The sequence below is a fragment of the Camellia sinensis genome, chromosome 6 (assembly GCF_055761805.1).
Source record: "Camellia sinensis isolate YWXY chromosome 6, ASM5576180v1, whole genome shotgun sequence".
Classification (NCBI taxonomy): Eukaryota; Viridiplantae; Streptophyta; class Magnoliopsida; order Ericales; family Theaceae; genus Camellia; species Camellia sinensis.
In genome coordinates, this window is record NC_138966.1 from 125855166 (window position 1) to 125877199 (window position 22034).

General features: G+C 34.8%; 2 protein-coding genes across 32 annotated transcripts; both read right to left on the reverse strand.

The window, feature by feature from the left end:
• Positions 1 to 29: 29 nt before the first annotated feature.
• LOC114273954 (uncharacterized) lies at positions 30 to 10010 on the reverse strand. Of its 21 annotated transcripts, XM_082874673.1 has the most exons (14): positions 9837 to 10010; positions 9300 to 9438; positions 9150 to 9214; positions 8153 to 8236; positions 7189 to 7265; positions 6958 to 7056; positions 6764 to 6854; positions 4356 to 4751; positions 3909 to 4009; positions 3207 to 3284; positions 2569 to 2622; positions 1732 to 1819; positions 1499 to 1591; positions 78 to 307 (listed from the first exon to the last, which is right to left on the reverse strand). In XM_082874673.1, the coding sequence occupies exons 8-14, from the start codon at positions 4378 to 4380 to the stop codon at positions 240 to 242; spliced, it is 507 nt and encodes a 168-aa protein (XP_082730799.1). In that variant the 5' UTR covers positions 4381 to 4751; positions 6764 to 6854; positions 6958 to 7056; positions 7189 to 7265; positions 8153 to 8236; positions 9150 to 9214; positions 9300 to 9438; positions 9837 to 10010; the 3' UTR covers positions 78 to 239. The 21 variants fall into 21 exon arrangements, 11 of the variants coding, with proteins under 11 accessions (XP_082730806.1, XP_082730799.1, XP_082730801.1 ...); XM_082874675.1 differs by lacking the exon at positions 9837 to 10010 and having other exon boundaries at positions 9300 to 9464; XM_082874672.1 differs by lacking the exons at positions 8153 to 8236; positions 9150 to 9214; positions 9300 to 9438; positions 9837 to 10010 and having other exon boundaries at positions 7189 to 7354.
• Positions 10011 to 13776: 3766 nt separating this feature from the next.
• Positions 13777 to 16490, reverse strand: LOC114278993 (putative E3 ubiquitin-protein ligase RHC1A). Of its 11 annotated transcripts, none has more exons than XM_028221168.2 (3): positions 15405 to 16490; positions 14299 to 14460; positions 13777 to 13982 (listed from the first exon to the last, which is right to left on the reverse strand). In XM_028221168.2, exons 1-2 carry the CDS (start codon positions 16384 to 16386, stop codon positions 14423 to 14425), a joined length of 1020 nt encoding a protein of 339 aa, XP_028076969.2. In that variant the 5' UTR covers positions 16387 to 16490; the 3' UTR covers positions 13777 to 13982; positions 14299 to 14422. The 11 variants fall into 11 exon arrangements, with proteins under 11 accessions (XP_028076969.2, XP_028076961.2, XP_028076995.2 ...); XM_028221160.2 differs by having other exon boundaries at positions 14299 to 14457; positions 15399 to 16489; XM_028221194.2 differs by having other exon boundaries at positions 14299 to 14457; positions 15426 to 16483.
• Between the last annotated feature and the right edge of the window lie 5544 nt (positions 16491 to 22034).

Consider the following 22034-nt stretch of genomic DNA (forward strand, 5'->3'; position numbering starts at 1 on the left):
TAATTCCTAATAATTCATTTAATCCATAATAAACCTATAATTTTAAAGCATCATTCAAATTAACTGAATCATTAACATTCGACACAATACATAATTCATTAACATTCGACACAATACAACTATTCTAAGTTTTCATTCACAAGTCACATCCATCTAGCATAACAAATTGAAACAATACATAATTCAAATTTACAGCATCAAGAAAATTGCTTAATCCACTAATTTGCCTTGATAGCCAATCAAAAAGATCCTTGCGCCCTTCCGTGCCACGCTTCGCATCCATCAAAGCAGTAGTGTCGTAAGGCACCTAATAAAGAAACAGAATTGGAAGAAAAAAAATTCAGAGAAGCATGATAGTGGCAGCAACACTGGATTGCAAATCCGTATCTTTGCAAAAATCAATTAAATCCTATCAACATGTACATCGTATTGAGACAACTAGGTGGCATAATAAAATTATACCTGTTGCTGTACCAGCAAATTTCAGTACACAATGATTAATAAGCTAACAGCCATAACAAATACAGGCATAGTTAACTATCAAAGCTCCATTGATTCAGTTCACTTTTACATATGATTTTTTAATAAAGTTGGTAAAGTTTATTTTAATGAATAATACCACAGATTAATTAAAACATGAATGATTCTGATGTTCTTAGTTTTAGATTAAACTTTGGGTTGTAAATGAGCAGCTTGAGCAGACATTCAATCAGCACTGATGATCAAGGCCCCTAATCTAAGTAATCACACACAAACGATTAACGTGTACCAAAAAAAAAATATAAATTTGCAGTTCACATAAATAAGGTGGCATAACATTTGTGCCTCCTTTCCGTTCTCTTTCCCAAGACATCAAGGGAAAGCATATTCATCCATTCTGCTACCCTACCTACCAGATATGATATGAATGAATACATCTGACGAGTTTTCCTTAAAAATAATAATAGAAAACAAAATTCCTTAACCATAATCAGGGAAAACTCCAAAAAAAAAAAAAAAAAAATCACATTCATTTGTACAATGGTCAGAAGTCACTCACTTTCCTATAACAAATTAGAAACTAATGGCAAAAAAAAGATATATTTTAGCAGAAATCCTTCAATACAGAACAAAAATTTCAAGAAACAAACAAACAAACAAGAAATAACCAAGCATCATATATAGATATCAAAGTAATGTATAACGCAAAATTCTTACAAAATATATGCTTTCTGTCAAAAAGTTTAAGAAACAAATAAATTCATTAATCTAATACTAATAAAATGCCATAGGAATTTTGAATTAAGCTCACAGTTTTCATTGTCTTGCCTTTTTCTTTTCAACAAAAAATGGAAACGAATAACAAGAATAGACAAATAGTCAAGGTAAAAAAGGCCTTATAATTGACAATTTGGACCCATATCACTAATTATTTAGATATGGCTTTTCTATACCAAGAACAATCCTAGAATTCAACTAAACTGATTTATTAAAATGGTAACATCATAAATTATTAAACCTGGTTCAGTGTAACCAAGGCTTTTAGCAGATTTGACAACTTGGCTGAATGGCTTTCCATCTTCTACCTCACTCATTACATAACCCATCGTACCTATTCACATACAAGGATATGAAACAAAATGATAAAATTACAACTTAAAAAACAAAGCATGTTCGATATATGCAAGCAAGCATGAAGAAGAAATAAGACATTTCAAAAATAAAATAAAAAAATAAAAATAAATGCTATACCACTTAAGCTCCCAATGATATGGTGCACGGGATCTCCAGATGAAAGTATACGATTTAAGGATGCTATAACAGGGAGGCCAGCACCAACCTGCCAGTTGTCATAGCATGAAATTATTATTTTTCATTAAATATCACAGCATGAAATTATGCAGACTATAAATGATTAGTCCTATCAAGCTCAATTTTTATAAACAAAAACTAACAGAAACAATGAAATTTTTATAGTTATAGGAGAAGCAGAAGCAGGTTTAGGGAGCAAGATCTACTCAAGATAAATGGTTTTTCCCAAATGAAACAACTAATTGGCCAAAACTATTTAGAAGAGTTTATATTAAAAACAAGACTCCGTAAAGAGGTTTCCAATTTATTACAAACAGTGTCTTCCAAGTACCACCAAAACCACTGAAGAATTTATTACAAACCGCTTACAAACAGTGTATGGAAGACATTCATAAGTCATAACTGGTTGAATGCTAATATTGGCAGACCCATCTCTACATCAAACAGAAAGCATACAAGCTGAAATATTTAAACCTACATTAAGAGACTTTATACATCTTAACTGGTTCGTAATTGCAGTAATATGTGAAAGAATGCAACAATGTATTTCAATTTAGTATAATTTCATCAACTGAATCACAATTTCAGTCTTGAATACTAGCTCTAAAAGACAAAGAAGAGATTAGCAAAAATTTCAGTTTTGATCTGCAAGTCATAATCATCTGTCCACTCACTATTGCACAACAATAGTCTCCGACCATCACATTCATATGTTATCTATGTTCCAAGGTGTAAAAACACTTCTATCTGCACCAACCAAGTAAAAAGCACACTCACAGTTGACTCATGTCGAATGCGACGTGGATATGCAAGCAACTTATCATAATCTTCCTACAATCCAGACAAAAAATAACTTTTCTTCAGACAACAGAAAGCAAATGAAATATTATATGAAATTTTTCCCCACAATTTGTCATGGTAAGCAGAACAATCAAACAGCAACCACATACTATCATTACCTTTATCACAAACAGAAACATCAAAAGGCATCCATTAACAAACTAGGGTGCGTAAGAAATACATAAAAGGATTAGTTACCATTGAAGAACTAAGAGGCTTCTTATTGGCCATCACAACACAACAACCCAAATCTACCACTCAGTTTAGCACTCCAATAGGCTCAGAACTGGCAGAGCAATCAATGAATGCCAAACCTGTTGCAACAATTATTTCTTGCAATCATTCCAGACTGATCTGAGGCTAAAATTATGATGTACAAACTCTAGCTCAAGATATATGGAGACAAAGTTGAATGCTGGCACTTCTTTTTTAAGCTCACATGGGATAGTAAATAGAACACATGCTGGGAAGATAAACTGCTATGTCACCACCTTATGCAACACCATCTCTAAAAGTTTGGTAACGTTCAAACGCACAACAAGAGAACCAACATTACAGCTCAAATGTGCACAAACCTCTAGATCTACCCAGAAGAGTTGCAACATCGATGATTTTTCCCATAGCTTCAGGGTTTGAAAATACCTTGCATTGACCTACACAAGTACCCGACAATAACAAGAAGTGTAAGCATGTTGATTGGCTCTGATAAGCCAATAGCACTAGTTTGAGCTTTTTCAGTTTTTTGTTGTTAGTATGCTAATATATCATTTATAAAACACTAATTACATATACATATAAGAAAAGGTCAAAGATCAGACAAAAATTTATTCTTCCTCTTTTTTATGAGTAGCACCATCACCATTTTGTCCCTCTGTATGTATAATCGAGCCTAGGTACTTTGGTTATTAGCCTGCAATTATAACTACCACCTCATTTGTATTTCAGGTTTTACAAAAGTAACATTTCATACACTCAATTTTAGTCCAACTTATCTTAAACCTTCTTCATTTTAGAGCTTCTTTCTAAACTTCTAATTTAGTATTACCCCTTCTCTTCTCTTTTTTGTCAAAGCGTACAAGTGTTATACTTAAAATAGGGCTGACTGTTTTGATTTTCTGTTATGTCTCTGAAATTTTTCTACACCAAAATTCACTCCAAGTGATACATGAAGCACCTCAGACATGAAAAAGTGAAATACAGGACACACCCACACTGCGGTCACTACCATATCCCTAATGCAAACATACAATAATTAAAAAATCACTAGGTTCACTTACACTTGTTTTCATTATGATCATAGTTCTATCATACATGTTGATGTAGGACAAATAGGGACAGCGCTGTAAGGGCAGTTCTGGGGCTGTGAAAGTGCTGAAATCTAAGAAAGAAAGAAAGGAGAAGAAGAAGATAGGTCTAAGAATCACTCCTAGAATCCCTTAGGCATCACATAATCCATAACTACATCTAAGCATTCAAAAAATCCAGCCATAGACTCAAGATTAAAACACTGATGAAAAATGGCTTACATTTCGGAGATATTTGTTTAAAAAAAGTTGCTCCTATCAAAATATATTTTTTAGAGCCTAGCAAATTGGAATCAATAATGTTATTGTATGAAATCTATCATGGATCATTGATTTATCAACAGAAGAATGAAAACAATAATGGTATAATAAATTGTATTGCAAACAGTTTCAGTTATATGTTTTGCCCAAAGCCCATACCTAGATGATTCTGAACAATCACCATGGTCTCTAATACATTCTTGTGTTTCAGTATTGCTTGTGTTTGTTGATCGACATATGGCAGAAAGTCCTGGAGACAGAACAAAACTACTAGGTTTTCCACATATGTTCCACAAAACTTTCTTAGGAAACTTCAACTTTAATGTCCAGAGATGTCCATCACTCTGTTTACCAAACTCAAGTGCTGGACTTGTACCATGTAATCTAGTGTGCTGCGGTGACTTGGCAAAAATATAATTGCTTCCTTGTAAGTTATTGACAGTTGTTGCATCAATCGCTACAGAACCTTTTGAAACCTTGGTTGCAGTGAGAGCCATAGAAGGATCAAGATAAGCTTACAATCCCAGCCAGCATATCCTTTGAGTAAGCTGAAAGCTGAAGCAAATTATAAAATGGAATTAGGAGGTCAACACTGAAGAAAGTACAAATAAGTGCTTCTAAGAAACTAAAATCATCAGGCAACAAACAACTTTACCATGTCAATCTTTTTCAGAAATACGTAATGGTTCTGCACTATAGGCTTCAAAAAAAACTCATTCAGTTCAATATTTTAGAAGTAGTGCTCTCTCTTTTGTGAATAACACCATATCAATGTCCTTATGCAAGTTCCTTGGGGCACACAAATTGATACTTCGATTACAAATGCACAATATTGAGGCACGTTAAAGTCATAAAAGTGCCATTGAGCCAGTGAAGTTATAATCAAACCAACTGATGTTTTCCACAAAGGTATTTTCTAAAACTTCAATTGCATATGTTTCATGTTTAAGGTGTAACTGCATTGTTTGTGTAAAATTTTAACAACCAGGACATACACTAACAACTATAGGAATAGATTGCGTTCACTTTCAAAATAGTTGCGACACTCAGTGAGTTCAAATTAATTGCTAGTTGATACGATACTGCTTAAAGTTTGTTAATTCAGCCTGGATTAGCAAGCAAGCACAAAAGTCTAACGAATTGCGAAAGATATCTACACTTCTACGAGTGATGGCTTTCAATGCTGCCAATAAATTATTATGTCACCATCATTTTAGACATTGAGAAATTTGCATCATTGTTGTATTCATAGCTCTCCCTCTCTCACATTATGGGATTTGCACGCAAGAGGGAAGGCTATGAATTAAAAACCTTTTCACTTTCTTACTCTAATTTGTTAGCTATATTACATCAACCACCCAAAAACTACTTGATGCCAATGGGGTCTCGACATCTATAAATAGTTATATTATATCTTGTTTTAAGTTGCCATCATTTGGGCAAAAAAGCAATAAAACTCGACTCCACGACTTAACTACAGTGTTATTGTTTATGTTGAGTGGTGTTTTGTCGTAATCAAATAATTCTTCAAAGCTTGACCTTTATCTTATCTGCATATTAAATCAAAAATTAAAATTAAATTAAAATAAAATCCCTTCAAGGATGGGCTGACAGTCCTCAATAATGATATACACCTCAGAGCAATTGCATAACAAGTAGTGAATCAAATTAAATGTACTGAAAGAAGTTCAGATTTCTATATATGGGAACACACCAAAAAAAAACCCCAAAGAGAAATTGAAGCCCAGATGAGGAAACCATCAGGAAGTAGCATATTATGAATTCACTCACAGAATAAAAGACCTCATATTCTTTTCTTCTAGCTTTGTTCTATAAACAGATAGTCACAAATGATGAGCTCTACACAAATGTTGGATTATTGTCACCAGAACAAATGAAATAACAGAAAATTCAAACAAACCTGAACAGTAACTAAAAAGAAAGAGCGATATATATGGTGACTGAGAGATTGAAACAGTACTGATAATAGAATACCCACATATCAATGAAGTTAAAAAAACATCACAGAATTAGACAATCCACTAAACAAAGTACAGTGAAAAGACAATCAAGATTCAAGAATGAAGGGTAATGCAGATCCTGAATACTCAACGAACAAATGCAGCACTTACCTCACTCTAGAGAGAGAGAGAGAGAGAGAGAGAAGGGGGTGGGTGAGGAGGTAAAGAGAGGGACCATGCAAAGATGTAACGAAATTTCATCCACAAGCTGAGCCTGTGGCCCCCGGATTGCCAACTACACTAAGCCATTGCAAATTGAGAAAATATTATTTTCTCCCCTAAATTATCATTTAAAAATTAATTTAATCTATATCTTTTAATAATATTAATTTTATATTTAAATTATTTGATTTTGTCTCGATTTTAACCTTCACCGTTAATTGCCGTTTTTTATTAAAGGGAAGTTGTTGCTGTGGCATCTAAAATTCAATTAAAATTTTATTTCAATCTCAAATTATCTCAAAATATCAATTAGACTCTTGAAAAAAATAAAATTTAGATGTCTAATTGATATGTAATTAGTGTTTTGCTTAATTTAATTCTTACCTTCAACATCCAAATCACCACACCCAACAGCATGTAGCTCTCTAGCAAGTTCCTGTGTCTTCTCATATGCCACTGCTAGCATTCTAAGATACTGTAACCTCAGGCGAATACAAATGAAATCACAATCCAACTTTATCTTCAAATGGACAATGGGGTGAAGGAAGAACAAAAACATTAACAATTATTCAACTCACCAATAGAAGTCCGCCTTCTTCCATAGTAGGTGGGTTAACGAGAGATGGTTTTATCAACAATTTGTCAAGAAGTGTTGTAAGTCGCTGCTCCAAAACTCGCTGCATACAAGCACAGAAACTGGTCAAAATTATGAAACTGCCAACCAATATGATCCTGGTATCTAAACTTCATCCAAGTCCACTGTCATGAAACCCATATAGGACAAAAGAAGGGACTCCTTGTCAGAATACCTGAACCAAAATCGACATAACATCTTTCGGAGAAGGAAATACAGCTGTTATTGTGGCTGCTTCTTTACGCACAGTATCTGCAAATCAATAGTAACAGATTGGGGTCATGCTAATGACAACCCATTGTGCTATCAGTTAGGGGAAGTAAAGGCCAAAAATATTAAGACTCTCAATCTATATAAGATGTCTTTTTTATTAATATTAAATAAATACATACATATATATATATTATACATATTAATCAGGGAGAGCAAGAGAGAGAGAACGAGAGACGCGAGCGAGAGGGAAGGCAAGAGAGAGAGAGAGAGAGAGAGAGGCTTACGGTGGTCGAAGTCGACTGGATGGAGGTCGAGGTCGATGGCTTCGTAGACGATTACTATGAATGTTACTTAATGTGGCCTACTTAATGTTACTGAATGTTACTTAATGTTACTTAATGAGGTTGTGTCCATGCTTCGTAGACGATTACTATCTAAATTTAGAAATGCTACCCACTTCTTATAAGCCCATATAACTATATGAATGTTACTTAATGTGGCCTAAGTGGTCCCTTTTAAAAATTATAGAAACCCACATAAAAAGACCAATTTATAGTCGGCCACCTTCTGTTTTAGTTACACGCACGGTATTCCCAAGTAAGTGAATTAAAACTAACCTCTATTGATGAACACAATCACTCACCAGATGTCAGATATTATTTATTTCCTTCTATCCCTAACTCCTTTGAGTTGAGACTAAAACCCACAGATGTGAGCAATCACCTTCAACATTTCAGCTACTGTTGTTAGTTGATGGATTGTCAGTTGTGTTCTTCTGCTGTTCTAAGTTTACCGGGTGTATACCATCAGATAAATGTGCTTTCTTTGCTAAATATGTAAATTTTTTTTTTTTTGGCATTAAACCCCAACCTTCTCCTGTGCACCAAGCAGAACATAGAAACTTTAAGAGGGGAAAAAGTAGTAACCTCCATTATTGAATGATCTCGTTCAGCAAATGCAGAACCAACACAACCTTGGAAAAATTTAACCTGCTTCTCCGCTTCCATATTCTGAAAAGGAAAAATAAATAAATGGAATCAGATTACAAGGATCAATATTATGATGGCCAACCTACCCTGAAAAATATCCCTATTGGATGCCTTTCTCTGTCCCTACTGAAAACAATGAACCATACCACTGTCAATTTAGACTATAAAAGCCAATCATTAGTTTTCATGCAAAAACAAGACCATCTTATCTTACAAAAATAATGGAACAAAGAAACTCTCCAGAAAGTGGGAAACGTCATTGGCATAGTGTTTCATCACTTCAATCAATATGCAATCTAAAAGAATAAACCAGTAGGCATTCTTTGCCCAAAAACCCCAGATCCAAATTCTTAAGAACAGTTTTAAAATCATAGAACTCTTCACAGAGGTTACATTTAATGATGTACACAGTACATGGGTGTATCATATACACACAACATACATATGATGTTAACGGAGAGTACAATTCATGTCATGAACAGTACCAGATATTCATGTTTCATGAAGACCCACACCCTAAATTCCCAGCACTATGCTACAGATTCTACCAGAGTACAAAATCCTGTGCATGCACACAGCACCTCAAGTGATGTTTTGTTAAGCAATAAAACTTGACTTAAACCCTTCACCACTTTTATCCACATTTCAGTTTAGCTATTAGTTTCAACTTGTCTTTGTAAAGAAAATAGCAATCAAGATATTATAGTCAGTAGTAAGTTCCACTAATGAGAATATATTAGATCCTTGAAAATATAGTTAGATTATGATCCTTATTTTTCGCTGCAACAGAGAAAGGTAACAACTATTTGAGAAATAATTGGTGAATTTCAAGATAAATGAGTAAAAGTAATTTATGGTCAACTTTACATAAATAATGTCAAAATGCCAAAATAGCCATCAATTCCAATAGAAAGGAACCCAATTCAGAACTCACTTTGTTCTTGTCCACTTTTGATAAGTTCAGCTCCTCTTGACAGAATTTATTCAACTTCAGTTCCTCTAGGAATGGAAAAGAGATCAGGCGAGAAATTTAAGACGACAAAATGTGATATTACAATTGGACATTGAAAGAGTAGGGAAGAACCTTGTAATTTTAGCTGAATATTTGCTAACTTGTCACGTTCTTTCTCAAGTTCTAAGCCCAAGTTATTTATTTCCGACTCATGAGCTGCCTGAATCGCTGCCAGAGACATGTTTTTCTCTTCTAACAAATATGCAAGCTCCTAGAAAGCATTCATATATGTGTTGTCAACTTCAATCATTATGGACAAAGAACAAAAATGAAACACACTAACTAATCGACTTCAAGAGAGGAAACATGAAAAAAAGAAAAAAAAAAAAAAAAAAAAAAAAACAGAAGTTGCATCATAAACACAGCGAAGTGATAACTTCTCAGGGAATGTGCTGATCCCAAAATTAAATTTTAATAAAAAATATTTAATCCATACAAAGGTTCCTAAAACTAAGAAATTTTAGCAAGCTAGCCAAAAATCAATTTGGAAATTGTAACATTAGGATCCAATCTAAGACACAAAATAGGTGATACATATAAATAAACTATATCTCACTCAAACTATGATATATAATTGTCAGAACAAAACAGAACAAAAGGTACCATTACCTTTTCATTGCCCTGAATACCAGATTGTTTTGATTCTATCTTCGAATGATTTCAGGTTGCATAGATTGTGCAATCCCATTGCTTAGTCCATCCTGTTTATAGACAATTCCATTGTGTGTTTGATCACCAATAGAATGAAATTTTACAAGAGCTTTATGCTGCCAATTGGGCGACTGATCACTACTCTCCTGGACAAATTCTAGATAAGATCAGCCAATGATGCCCAATTCAAAGATGAATATTTATATTAGTGAAAATTTTATGATGAGGCTCATCCTAAAAAGTTTAAATGTTTATTAATTTGGCAAAAAAAATGGAACAAATAGAATTATATTCCTAACCTAAGTTTGGAAGGACTACTATCTCCCACCTATCATTAACCTTTTCAGCAATCCTGATGAAATTGTTGAATTTGAATAGTATTTTGATTAAAATTATGAGAAGTAAAATGAATCAATAAATATTGAAATGAAAACCCTGGGAGGGCATCTAGTCTGGCTTTGGAGGCAGATTGAAGGTAGAGATTAACATAGTCAAGAAAAGACTTTACTGGAATACGTTGCCCATTAAGCTCAACCTTCACAGTCTTTCCAAGGCATCCTGCCAAGTCAATCACCCGCTTTTTCATCAGGGCAACAACATCATCTTCAAGATGAGTCATATTGAATTTTGCTAAGTCAGGCTTAAATGTAACTTTTGTCCAGTTTTCGCTGTCCTTGCATTTTGTTATGACGGGCTCAGATTTCTTTCCCATATTGTTGGAGAAAACCTTCATAGGAGTGGAAGGAACTTGCCAGTTAGCAAAGCACATGAATCATAATAAGGCTTTGTAAGGAAAACTATATGTACAAACAACAGAATATGCTACCAACTTTTTTTTATAAAAAAGATTCAAATTAGAATTTACATATTAGCAGGCAAGCGAAACATGCATGGTATGACTTAAATTTGGAAGAAACCCCAATTGTCTTAGAAGGCTTTTACAGCCTTTACAAGGTTGGAAACCAGATAGCAAGTAATAAGTTCAATATTTGATGATGTTCTGCGTTTGCTATGCTTTGTCACTGGACCAAACAAAGCAATTGACGCATCTCTCAAAGGAACCCAACAAAATTCAACACAAATGAAGGTTATGTAATTACTCCTACTATATGGTTATGATGTAAACAAAAAACCTCAGTTTCAGACACATTAGAACAACATACCAATAACAGAACCCTAACAGAAACCTAAATTCCACATGAAAAACTTCAAAATCAAAAATCCAAGTGCTCTGTAGTCAAAGCCCCTAGTTTATTTCTATTGAATTGGATCGGATAGGATAATCAATAACCAGAATTTTTAAAAAATAAAATAAAATAAAATAGAATTCAATATCTTCATTGACCCTAAAGTAAAGATATGCCTGCATTGTATAGATAAACATCCAAACATCAATAATTGCAAAGCAACCCTCAAAGTATCAGGAAAAGCATTACCTCAATTCCACTCTGTAATCGATTTACTTGACTGATTATTGACAATAATCAGTCTTTACCATTACCTCAATTCCACCAACAAATATCGATTTACTTGAAGCATAGAGAAGCATAGAGAGAGAGAGAGAGAGAGGGATAGAGGTACCGGAGAGCTCCCATGGGGGTTCGAAGCAGAGAGAGAAAGAGAAGACAGCGGCGTCAATGTAGAATTTGAGGAAGCTGATGATGATGACGGTGGCTGTGGTGGTGGAAACCCTAGCCTTCGGTGACCCAATCGAAGCACAGTGTCGCAATTCACAATCGGAAACCCTACCTTGCGAGTGGGAGGATTGCGACTTGAAGACACTGAGAGAGAATGGGGGAGAGGCAGAAATGGAGGCCAGCGTCGGGAGCGAGCACAAGAGGGAGGGTAGGAAAGAAGAACAGAGAGGGAGAGAGAGACAGAGAGGGAATGGGAGGAGACGAGTTAAACCAAATTACCCCAATCTGGGTTCGATTGATGCTCGATTGATGCATCAACAGTGTGTGAAGTAAAAAATTACCCCAATCTGCAATTTTTTTTCTGAAATTCAATTCCCGCCCCACGATTTAAATTTCCCCCAAACTTTTGGCGACCAAACTCTCAAATTAGTCGCAAAAATAGGTTCTTTCGCCGACAAATTTTTTTAGTCGCCAAATCTCAATCAACGGCGACTAAAATATTAGTCGCTAAAAGTACTAATTTGGCGACTAATTTTTTTTGGTTGCTGAAAATAAGTTTTTCGCGACTAAATTTTTGGTCGCCAGAAAATATGTGACCTTCCGCGACCAAATTTGTAGTTGGTCGGCAAAAGTATACCACTTTCTGTGACCAACATATTTTTTGGTCGCAAAAATATAACCTTCTGCGACTAATAAAATTTGGTCGCCAAAATTAATGATCATTCGCGACTAATTAATATTTGGTCGCCAAACGTCATTTTTTTGCGACCAAAATTTTTTTAGTCGGTAAAAGTGGTCGCAAAATGTGTAAATTCTTGTAGTGATGGCCTTAGTAATGGCAATTTAATGACCCTATTAATGTTAGCCTTCATAGCTAAGGCTCTTCCCCACAAGCATAAATAGAGGTTTTTTCCCTCTAACTTAGGCCTTGTTTGGCATGATCTAAAAAATTCAAAAAGTCACTATCCTATTTAAGTCACATTCACATCACATCTCTAACACATCACTTCAAAGCCAACCCATACTCAACCCATATTTCATAAAAAGTCAAAAAGTGCACTTATTTAGATCATCCCAAGCCACTCTTTAGTAAGTTGTTTTTAAAGAGATTTTTTGTAATGAAAAATGAGATAGTGTTTAGAGATAATAAAGTTGGAGATGATTTTTATATCAAAGAAATTTTTTCTATGGTCTTTTTGCTAGCCTTTTTTTTTTTTGTTTTTGTTAGAGAGAGAGTACTGCTATTGTCAAATTCACCAAAGCTATTCAAAAGATACTTCTACATCAGCTAGTTTCAACCATCGCATCTTGGGAGACACCAGCGTACCTCCAACACCCAACGGGAGGCGATGAATCTATCTTAAGGAAACTGTGATATCATATGGGTTTCGGTTTACGTCTCTTATCTTTTGTTCATCAAACTTCTAGATTTAAATTATTTCTTGCATATTATTTTGTATGTCTATGTGGATCCGTATTGTAATATGTTTATGATATAATCTAGTTCATTCCTATATTCGTAGTTTTGTAGTTTATTTTGTATTTTATTCTTTAATAAAAAAAATTATTTTGTCATTTCTATTTAATTTATTTTATATATTTTTATAGTATTATTATGAAAAAATACCAACAGTTTGTTTATACTTTTGAGCCAAAAACTCGCTTTGTCATTCATTATAACAATCAAAAACAATTTTAAAATGCTTTCTAAAAGTGGGTAGGGTGTAAAAATGGTCCGTGGCCCGAAACCTGCCCAAGGCTCGAGGTGGGCCCACTCAAAGCTTGGGACCTCTGCACGGGCTATCATTTTGAAGCCCGGCTTGGCCTGTGGGCTTAGCTTGCCTGGCCCAGCCCGTGGCCCCGCCTATCGGCCCACTCAAGACCCACTCAAAGCTCAGCCCGAGACCCAGTGTCATTTTTAGTGAAAAATAATAAAATTTTAGTAGAAAAAATAGAAAAAAAAAAATGTTCAGGCATGCTCAGGCCCAGCTCAAGCCCGAGCCTAGGCGTAGGCCCGAGGCCTGGCCTGTACAAGACCTAGATACCCCCTGGGCCCGTGCCAAATTTACACCTCGAAAAGCGGGATATTCTAAATAAAATAAAAAAATCATGAACAGTTTGTCAAACGTTTTTTTTTTTTTTTTTTTCTTCTCTTCATTTTCCTAGTTTGCAAGAATATAAAACAATTTTAGCAAAAGAAAATTGTTTGACACACGAGTATTTAAAAATAAAATAAAATAAAAAAACAGGTAGCCATAAAATGATAGTGAAAATAGTGGGAAATACTTTAAACCTTCAACAGTAACAAATTTCAAGTGGTTTATTATCAATCAGAACAATAATCATTCTACATATTAAAAAAGAAAAAAGAAGAAAACCAAACGTAAAATTAATCTTCTTTTCTTTTCTTTTCTTTTTTTGTCGGAGGATCCTTGTAGAAATTGATGTACACGAAGTAGTCAAAGGCCTGCAGCAACAAACTATCGCCCTCATTAGAGAAAAAGAACGCCATTCATTGAGAAAATTCACCTATATCTTGACATAAAGAAGAAGGAATAAATCATTGAACAAAAATGTTAGTACATCACCGGTTGGATGCTTGGGATTGGTTTTTGTGTTTGGAAGAAATTATATAAGGGAAAAATAACGGAGAGTGATCTTGCCATATATGCAGTGAAATTAAAAGATAATAAAAATCATGACATATAACATTTCGCACCATCGAATTATTCGATGATAGTAACATGGAGCGATTAACAATATACAGCAGCCAAAAGACATACCATATAACCCAACATTGAGACAGTAGCTTCGTTTTGCTGATGCCCATTCATATTTATGTATGCAATTAGCCGTTGTTTCAATGATGAACATTACTTCTTCTGGCATTGAGTGTAACATTATGGGCTAAAGAATAAAGCAAGAGCCCGACAGTGAGTCAGCTGCTGGAAACAGGCAAAGATCACATGAAGGGTTCAGAACGAAAACAATCATTGAGGTTATAATGAACTAAATAGCAGTCAAAAGACTATAGTTTGATTGATCCTACTAAAAATTTATGTCGAAAGATCATCTTCCTAAGACAAGCAAGTTCATCGATTTGGTGTTCTATGCTATTAATTTTGCCAACAAACTGCTAGGTTTTCATCTTCCTAAGACAAGCATGTTCATCGATATGGTGTTTCCTGCAATCACTTTTGCCAACAAACTGCTAGGGTTTTCCGCTCTATGTAAGGATTCACTTCGTTGAGTTAATGGTGAAAACAACAGTATGATGTATATGCGTTAAGATTAGGCAATTTCTTTTGAATCTATCCCTCATGAAAGTTCAATTCTTTTCAACTTCCTTCCATTATTCCTTTGATTATAAACACAATTTCATTTTGTCATTCCAACTCGCAACAAAAATGAAGAAAACTGAATATCTTTCAATGGAGTTCATGGAAGAGAGATATAGTAGTGATCGATGCATAAAACTTGATATGACGATGTCAGTATATTTCATCAAAAATACCATTTACTTGCACTTCTTGATTATTCATTGGACATTTGATCTACTACTTTGAGTTTCTATTAACATTAGGTTTTTTTCATGAACAAATCGCTTTCTAGAATTAATATTACTTAATAAAGAGGAGATATTGTTCCCATCCCTCACAAATAGATATCAATGCCTTCTCAAGAAACAAATTTAATTTAAGTTTTTCAGAGTTCAGACAAACTTTTTCTATTCAGCCTGCTAATATCATCTTCATTGCTAGTTGGGCTCTTAATTTCTAACAGATACAATCTACTTGCTACATTTGGAAGATGAACCAGAATAGAATCATAAATTTCACGGATTAAAACTTGCACAGCTATGTCAAAGCTAAGAAAACTTAACTCTCACTGCCATGAGTAGTAATGTTACCGCTGTGGGGATTCGATTGCTGTCTCAACCTCCAGCACCGTCTGTCCCTAAGTCGTCCTCCAACAATCGAATCCTCAGCTTCATTGTTATCTTCAACTCTGCCCTCAACTGCAACTGGCAGTTCATGCCGACAAACCGGACATGAGTTGTGAAGCTTCAACCAAGGATCAATGCAATCAGAATGATATATGTGCTTGCAAGGAAGTTCCTTCGCATCACCACCGACCTTAAATTCCTCCTTGCAAACAGGGCAATGCGCATCGTTAACCAAATGGTCCGGCATGATTTTCACAATCGGCAAGGCATCGATAGCTGAATCGGGTGCTGGGGGAGGACCTTGTCGGTCATTCTGTGTCAGTTGTTCGATCAACTCGCTTAACCCCGGCCCAATAAAGTAATCCCGAGGATTAACCGTCCGAGGCATCAAACCTTCCTCTTGGGAATTTTGTTGAATAGGTAGAGGACCAGCAGGCCTGAGGATAACCCAGGTTCGGGGACGAGCAAGAATTCCTGTTTCCGATCCCCAATCATCATCAAAAACCCGGTTTCGCCTCCACGGCCAAGGCCAATGCCAGCCCCGAATTCCACTCTCCGGCAACCTATGATCTCTTCCATGGAAATCATTTCGTCGCTCCCAAGGGGCACGAAATCGAATATCCGTTAAAGGACTCTCCCTCGGCTCGATAGGGCGATTTTGCTGCCCCATCAAAGGATCAAACATGAGAGAGAGTGCTTCCAATATACGGGCCTCCGGGGAGGGATCGAATTGGGTGAAATCATCAACAACAACCACAGGTCTGGCTCTGTCAATTTCATATAGAAACTGTCCGAAACAGCGAGGGCAGGCGATATCAGATGGGTTTTCAGATGCAATCCTGACAGTCCTGTGGCACTGGTAACACCAGTAGAGCGGGTAGTTTCTGTTTCCATTATTGGTCTCGCGAGGAGGGCTCAAAGACATGAATGGGATTGAGTGAGATCTTTGAAATTGAAATGGGTTTCACTGTTTTTGGGTTGAGAGAATGAAAAGTAGATGAGCAATTGAAATGGGTTGATATATATAGCCTGTGTTTGGCAAGTGGGTTTGCAGGTTTTTTTTGGCTATTTTAGTCACAAAAAATAAAATAGGTTATTTTAGCCATAACAAACAAAAGATCACATCCAACCCATAATCATTACATTCTTCTCTCACAAAAAAATTCAAAAAAGTCAAAAAGTCAAAAAGCCCTTCCCAAATCAAGCTTTTAAGCCCAAGCTAAAATAGTCAAAAAAGTCAAAAAACTAAAAAGTCAACTCACTTCCCAAACGGAGCCATAATGTATAAAGAATGGGGTAATGGAAGAAAGAATAGCATTTTGGAGTTGCAGAAAGAGATTTCACTTTCTTTTTTCTCTGCGAAAGGCAATTTGGGTTGGCGTTTCTTCATCGATTCTGTTTCTTGATTAGAGAGGAAAGGATGAGTGATGTACTGGGCAAAGGCTTCTCAATCTCGTTGAGAGGTTTTGTTATTCTTTTTGTATGTTTAAATTTTTTTGTTATTCTTTTTGTATGTTTAAATTTGGAGGGAATGGTAACGGCTAACTTACACAGCAAGAGACGTTAGAATCTCTCCTTGGAGCAATTTTTGGATCGCGGTTACGTTCTTGTCAAACAATGCTAGTCTTAAATTCCAGTCAACTACATGGCACTATATGATTGTTCGGTTAATTTTAAAAGGGGATATTGACTAACAAGTCTTATGTGCATGTTTGGTAGCACTTAATTTCGGTTTAAATTCATTTTTAACTTAAAATAAACTATTTTAGAGTCTTTGGTTGAGCTTATGAGAGATATATTACAGCTTAAATTAATTGATTTTGAGTTAAAAGTTGTAAGCTGAGTTTGAGGTGCTTTTTTTTTCCAGCTTATGCGCACAGTTGGTTGTGGAAGGGTGAAATGATTTAAATGTCCCTCCAAAATTTCAAAAATTACCAAAATATCGATATATAAACCTAACAATCAAACACTTCACACGTAGAGAGAGAGAGAGAGCGCGTGAGAGGCGATTTCCGATGACGATTTCCGACTAGGATTTCGAGCTGTTCTCTCTCTCTCTCCGATGTTGATTCGTCACTCTATTCTCTCTATATCTCTCTCTCTCTCCAGTGTTGGTTTGTCGCTCTGTTCTCTCTCTATCTCTCTCTCTCTCTCCGGCGTTGGTTCGTCGCCATCGTGATCTCAACCAACGTCGTCCTTGCGATTTACGTTGTTGTTGGTCACTCTCTCTCTCTCTGTGCCTCCATCGTCACCCCCCATCCCTCATCGCGATCAGCCATGCGAGGCGATCTCAAATCCTAACGCCGCCACGTTGTCGCTGTGCTTGCCAAAGCTAGGGTTTTCAATGTTTTTTTTTATTTTTTATTTTGAGGTTTTCAATGTTTTTTTAATAATAATAATCTAATAATAAAGCATTTTAGTCATTAATGAAATAAATTTTATATTAATCGATACTAATTAATAATTTTAGTATTAATTAATGATAAATTAAGCCATTAATTGACACTAATTAATTTATAATGAAAAAAAGAAATAATTTTATAGTAATTGATACTATTAATGAAAATAATATTTTTTAATACTAATTATATTAACTTTTATTAATGAAATAATTTTTTTTAAATTAAAACTGTAAAAAATGACAAAATAATCATTTTTATATCATTTAAGGGCAAAAAGGACAATTATGCAACAAAACGTTATTTTTCAGCTTATCAACCAAACACTACTCTGCTGCTTAAATCCATAATCTCACAACTGCACCAAACAGGTTAATTGTTTATGTTCACAGGTATGAGTTATAATCTATTAAGTTATAATTTATAATCACTTTTCCATAACTCTACCAAACAGGGCTTATATTTTGGACTTGTAATCTATATAGTCTCATATAATTTTATTTTTTTTGGATCCATTTAGTCCTTTTGGATCGACCATGCTACGTAGCTCGAAAACGCGGCTCGAAATCGCGGCTCAACACCAAAACGACATCGTTTTGGTGTCGAATTTTTTTTTTTTTTCTTTCTTTCTTCCCTGGTTTTGTTACAGAACGAAGAAGAAGAAGAAGAAGAAGAAGGGAGAAGAAGAGAAGAGAGGAAGAGGAGGGAGGGGAGGAGGAGGAGGAGGGAGGAGAGGGGGCCATAAAAACCGGTTGGAGGAGGAGGGGAGGCTGGGCAGATGACGGTGGTGCTGCGACGTCTGCGGGGCTGGGCAGACGACCGGGGCTGGGCGAGGCGACGGTCTGCTGCGACGATCGGCGACGACCCACGGCGACGAGCCCTCTCCTCTCTCTTTCTCCCTCTCTTCTCCTCTTCCCTCTCTTTCTCCACTCTTCTTCCATTTTCGAGCTCGACCCTTTCGAGCTACGAGACATTTTCGCTTTTGGATATGTAATGACTCATTTACCTGTCACATTGGAGTGTCACATTTAGAAAAAAAAGTACACTAAGGAGTTTTTAAGTGGCACATCATACTCCCCACGTTAGAATGTCACATTTAGAAAAAAGTACGTTACAGAGTTTTTAATTTTTTTAGATTGTCACATCATACTCGTCACGTTATTACGTTTGAGAAAAGTACAATAAGAATTTTTTAATTTTTTTTAAAGTGCCACATTATACCTGTCACATTGTCACGTTTGAGAAAATTACACTAAAGAGTTTTTTTTTTTTTTTTTTTGAAGTATCATATCATACCTGCCACATTGTCACGTTTGAAAAAAGTATACTAAGAATTTTTTTTTGAAGTGTCACATCATACCAGCCACTATCACATTTTAAAAAGTACACTAAGGAGGAATTATTTTTTTTAGAGTAAAAGTTTTGGAATGTGACATCATACCCCGTCACGTTGTCACATTTAGAAAAAGTACACTAAGGAATTTTTAATTTTTTTAGAATATCACATCATTAGAGTGTGATATTAATACCTGCCATATTTGAGTATCACATCATACCTGTCACATTAATAAAATGGTATAACTATCTACTAAAACACTATCAAAATAAAAAAAATAGGACCACATGGAAAGAAACCCTCCACTTATAGGACTTAATAGATTAATAAAAAAAATTTAGAATTAATTAGAGTACTTGGGATTTATTATTAAATATCCCATTTTTAAAATCTTAAAATTAGTTGAAACACACCCAAACTTCAGTTATCTTCAGGGGTGTAAATTTGGCCCAACCCATTTCGGGCCTCGTGAGTTTTAGCCAAAATTCGGTTCGGGCCGGGCTGTGGGTCCGAAAAATTAGACCTAGGCCCAGGCCCAGAGGATATTTGGACCTTGGATGGGTCAGTGGGCCTGAGTCTAGGCTCAGACTTGGACGGGCCTGAATATTTTTTTTTGTTTTTTTAAATTTTTTTCTACTAAAATTTTATTATTTTTCACTAAAAAAGACACTAAGCTTCGGGCAAGTTGGGTGGGCTGAGCCTCGGGCAAGGTATTGAGTGGACCTTAAGTGGATCGATGGGCTGGGCTAGGCGGGCTGAGCCAAGTTTGAAAATGATAAGCTAGGCCCAAAGTCTCGGACTAGGCTCAGGCCTGGGCCTATCCCGGGCCGCAAGCGAGCTTTGCGCCACCCACGGGCCGCATGCCATTTTTACACTTCTAAATACCTTGTTATCTATGGAAAAAAACAAACAAACAAACAATGCTGGATGAGTAACTGCACATAATATGCACATATATATTAATTGGGACTAGAATCTCTCCAATTAGTTATTCTAATTCGACGGTTTAGTTTGGCTTATTTTAGATTTATTTTGTGTTTGTCTTAATGATTCAACCATTCAATATGTAGAACTTGTTGAGTTTTTCATATTTGTAAAAATCACGTTGCTAGAATATCAATAGCCAATTGATCATATCACATTTATGTCAACAATTTATTTTTGAAATCATACTTATCATTGACATAAATTTGAATAGATCAAGTGGCTATCAATATCTGATTAACATGATTTTTTGTATGGATGAAATACTTGACGAGCACTATACATTTAACAGTTCGGATTATCGATATAGGTTCTGTGATAGGCCCACAAAAGCCCAATAAGTTCATGTCATATTAATTTATGTTATTGAAATTTAACCTTTGAAAAAATGAATTCTAACTAAACATCACATTGGGCATAACCAAAGAGTTTTTGGATTATAACCAAAATAATATCATAATCTGAGGCCTCGTTTGGGAACAAGCTAATTTAGTAACTTTTTTGGCTATATGGCTAAAATATGAGCTAAAAAAAACTAGTATGTTTGAGATGACTTTTTAGCTTTTTACGAAAAAATGTGTAAAAAGTAGAGAGAAAAGAGAATCTTTGACTTTTTGGTATGAGTTGTTGGCTTTTTGACTTTTTTAGTAACTTTTTGACTTTTTGACTAAACGGGCTGGTTCACAAAAAGTTATAACTAACTTCATAATATGTATAATTAACTCATAATTAACAATATAATAGATCATAACTAAAAACTACAAAGGTTGACACACACCCTTTTAGAAATTCCCAATAACTAATATTATACTTATGGGGGATTCAACTGCCTAATATAGTTTTGGTGCACATAATGAGACATATTTTATTTATGTTAGTATTTTATCTAACTAGAAGTAAGCACACATTTCACGTGTGAAATTTAAAAAAAAAATAGTTATTTGAAGTAATTGTTTCTGATAATTATAGAAATTTTATTTGAAAGAATTAAAATAATTTAGAACAGTTATAATGTTTTTGGTATTTTAAGAAAAGAAAAAAAAAGTGTGACAATTTACACCAAAAATTATTGGTTCACTTTCATTGTCATTTCTTGTTTTTTAATGAGGAAGTTTCTATTCTGTGATTTTGTGCCATGATGTTGCTGTACATAGGCAATAATAATAATAATAATAATAATAATAATTCAACTGTTAAGTTTAAAACTGAAATAAAATGGTTTTAGAATTACATATTTTAAAATGGCAGACTTTAAACCAATGACACTTCTTTTAGTGATAGTTCAGTGGCTAGCCCATGGGCCATTCTCAACCTAATGGGCTTGCATTGCCCAAATGGAATGTTTTCAGACAATTCTTTGTTAATAAACCTAATCCTAATTTCAACTCTTCATTAGAGCTACGCTCATAAACCCAAATAAATATATGTTAGTTATGATAATCAATATTTTAAGCTTGACTGTACATTTACTCTTTGGTCCATACATTGAAATTGCGAGGTGCAGTTTATTTGAATTGTTTATAACTTATTTTCCTTTGAGAATTTGTTTTAGATTGTTTAATGGTATAATTTCTGCTTACAACTTATAAAACAGATATGACTTAAATACGTTTAAAAAATTTAATTATTTAAAGGCTGAAGAGAGATACTTTTATTAATTTTTACTTTATGATTATTAAATTTTAACTTGTTTTATGATGTAACTTCTGCTTACAGCTTATAAAGCAGATATAACTTAAACAAGCTATAAATTTTAATTATCTAAAAACTAGAGAGAACTACTTTTAATTTTTATTTTTTAATTATCAACTTTTAATTTACAATACATTGGTGTCGTTTGGCAATTGGGTTGGG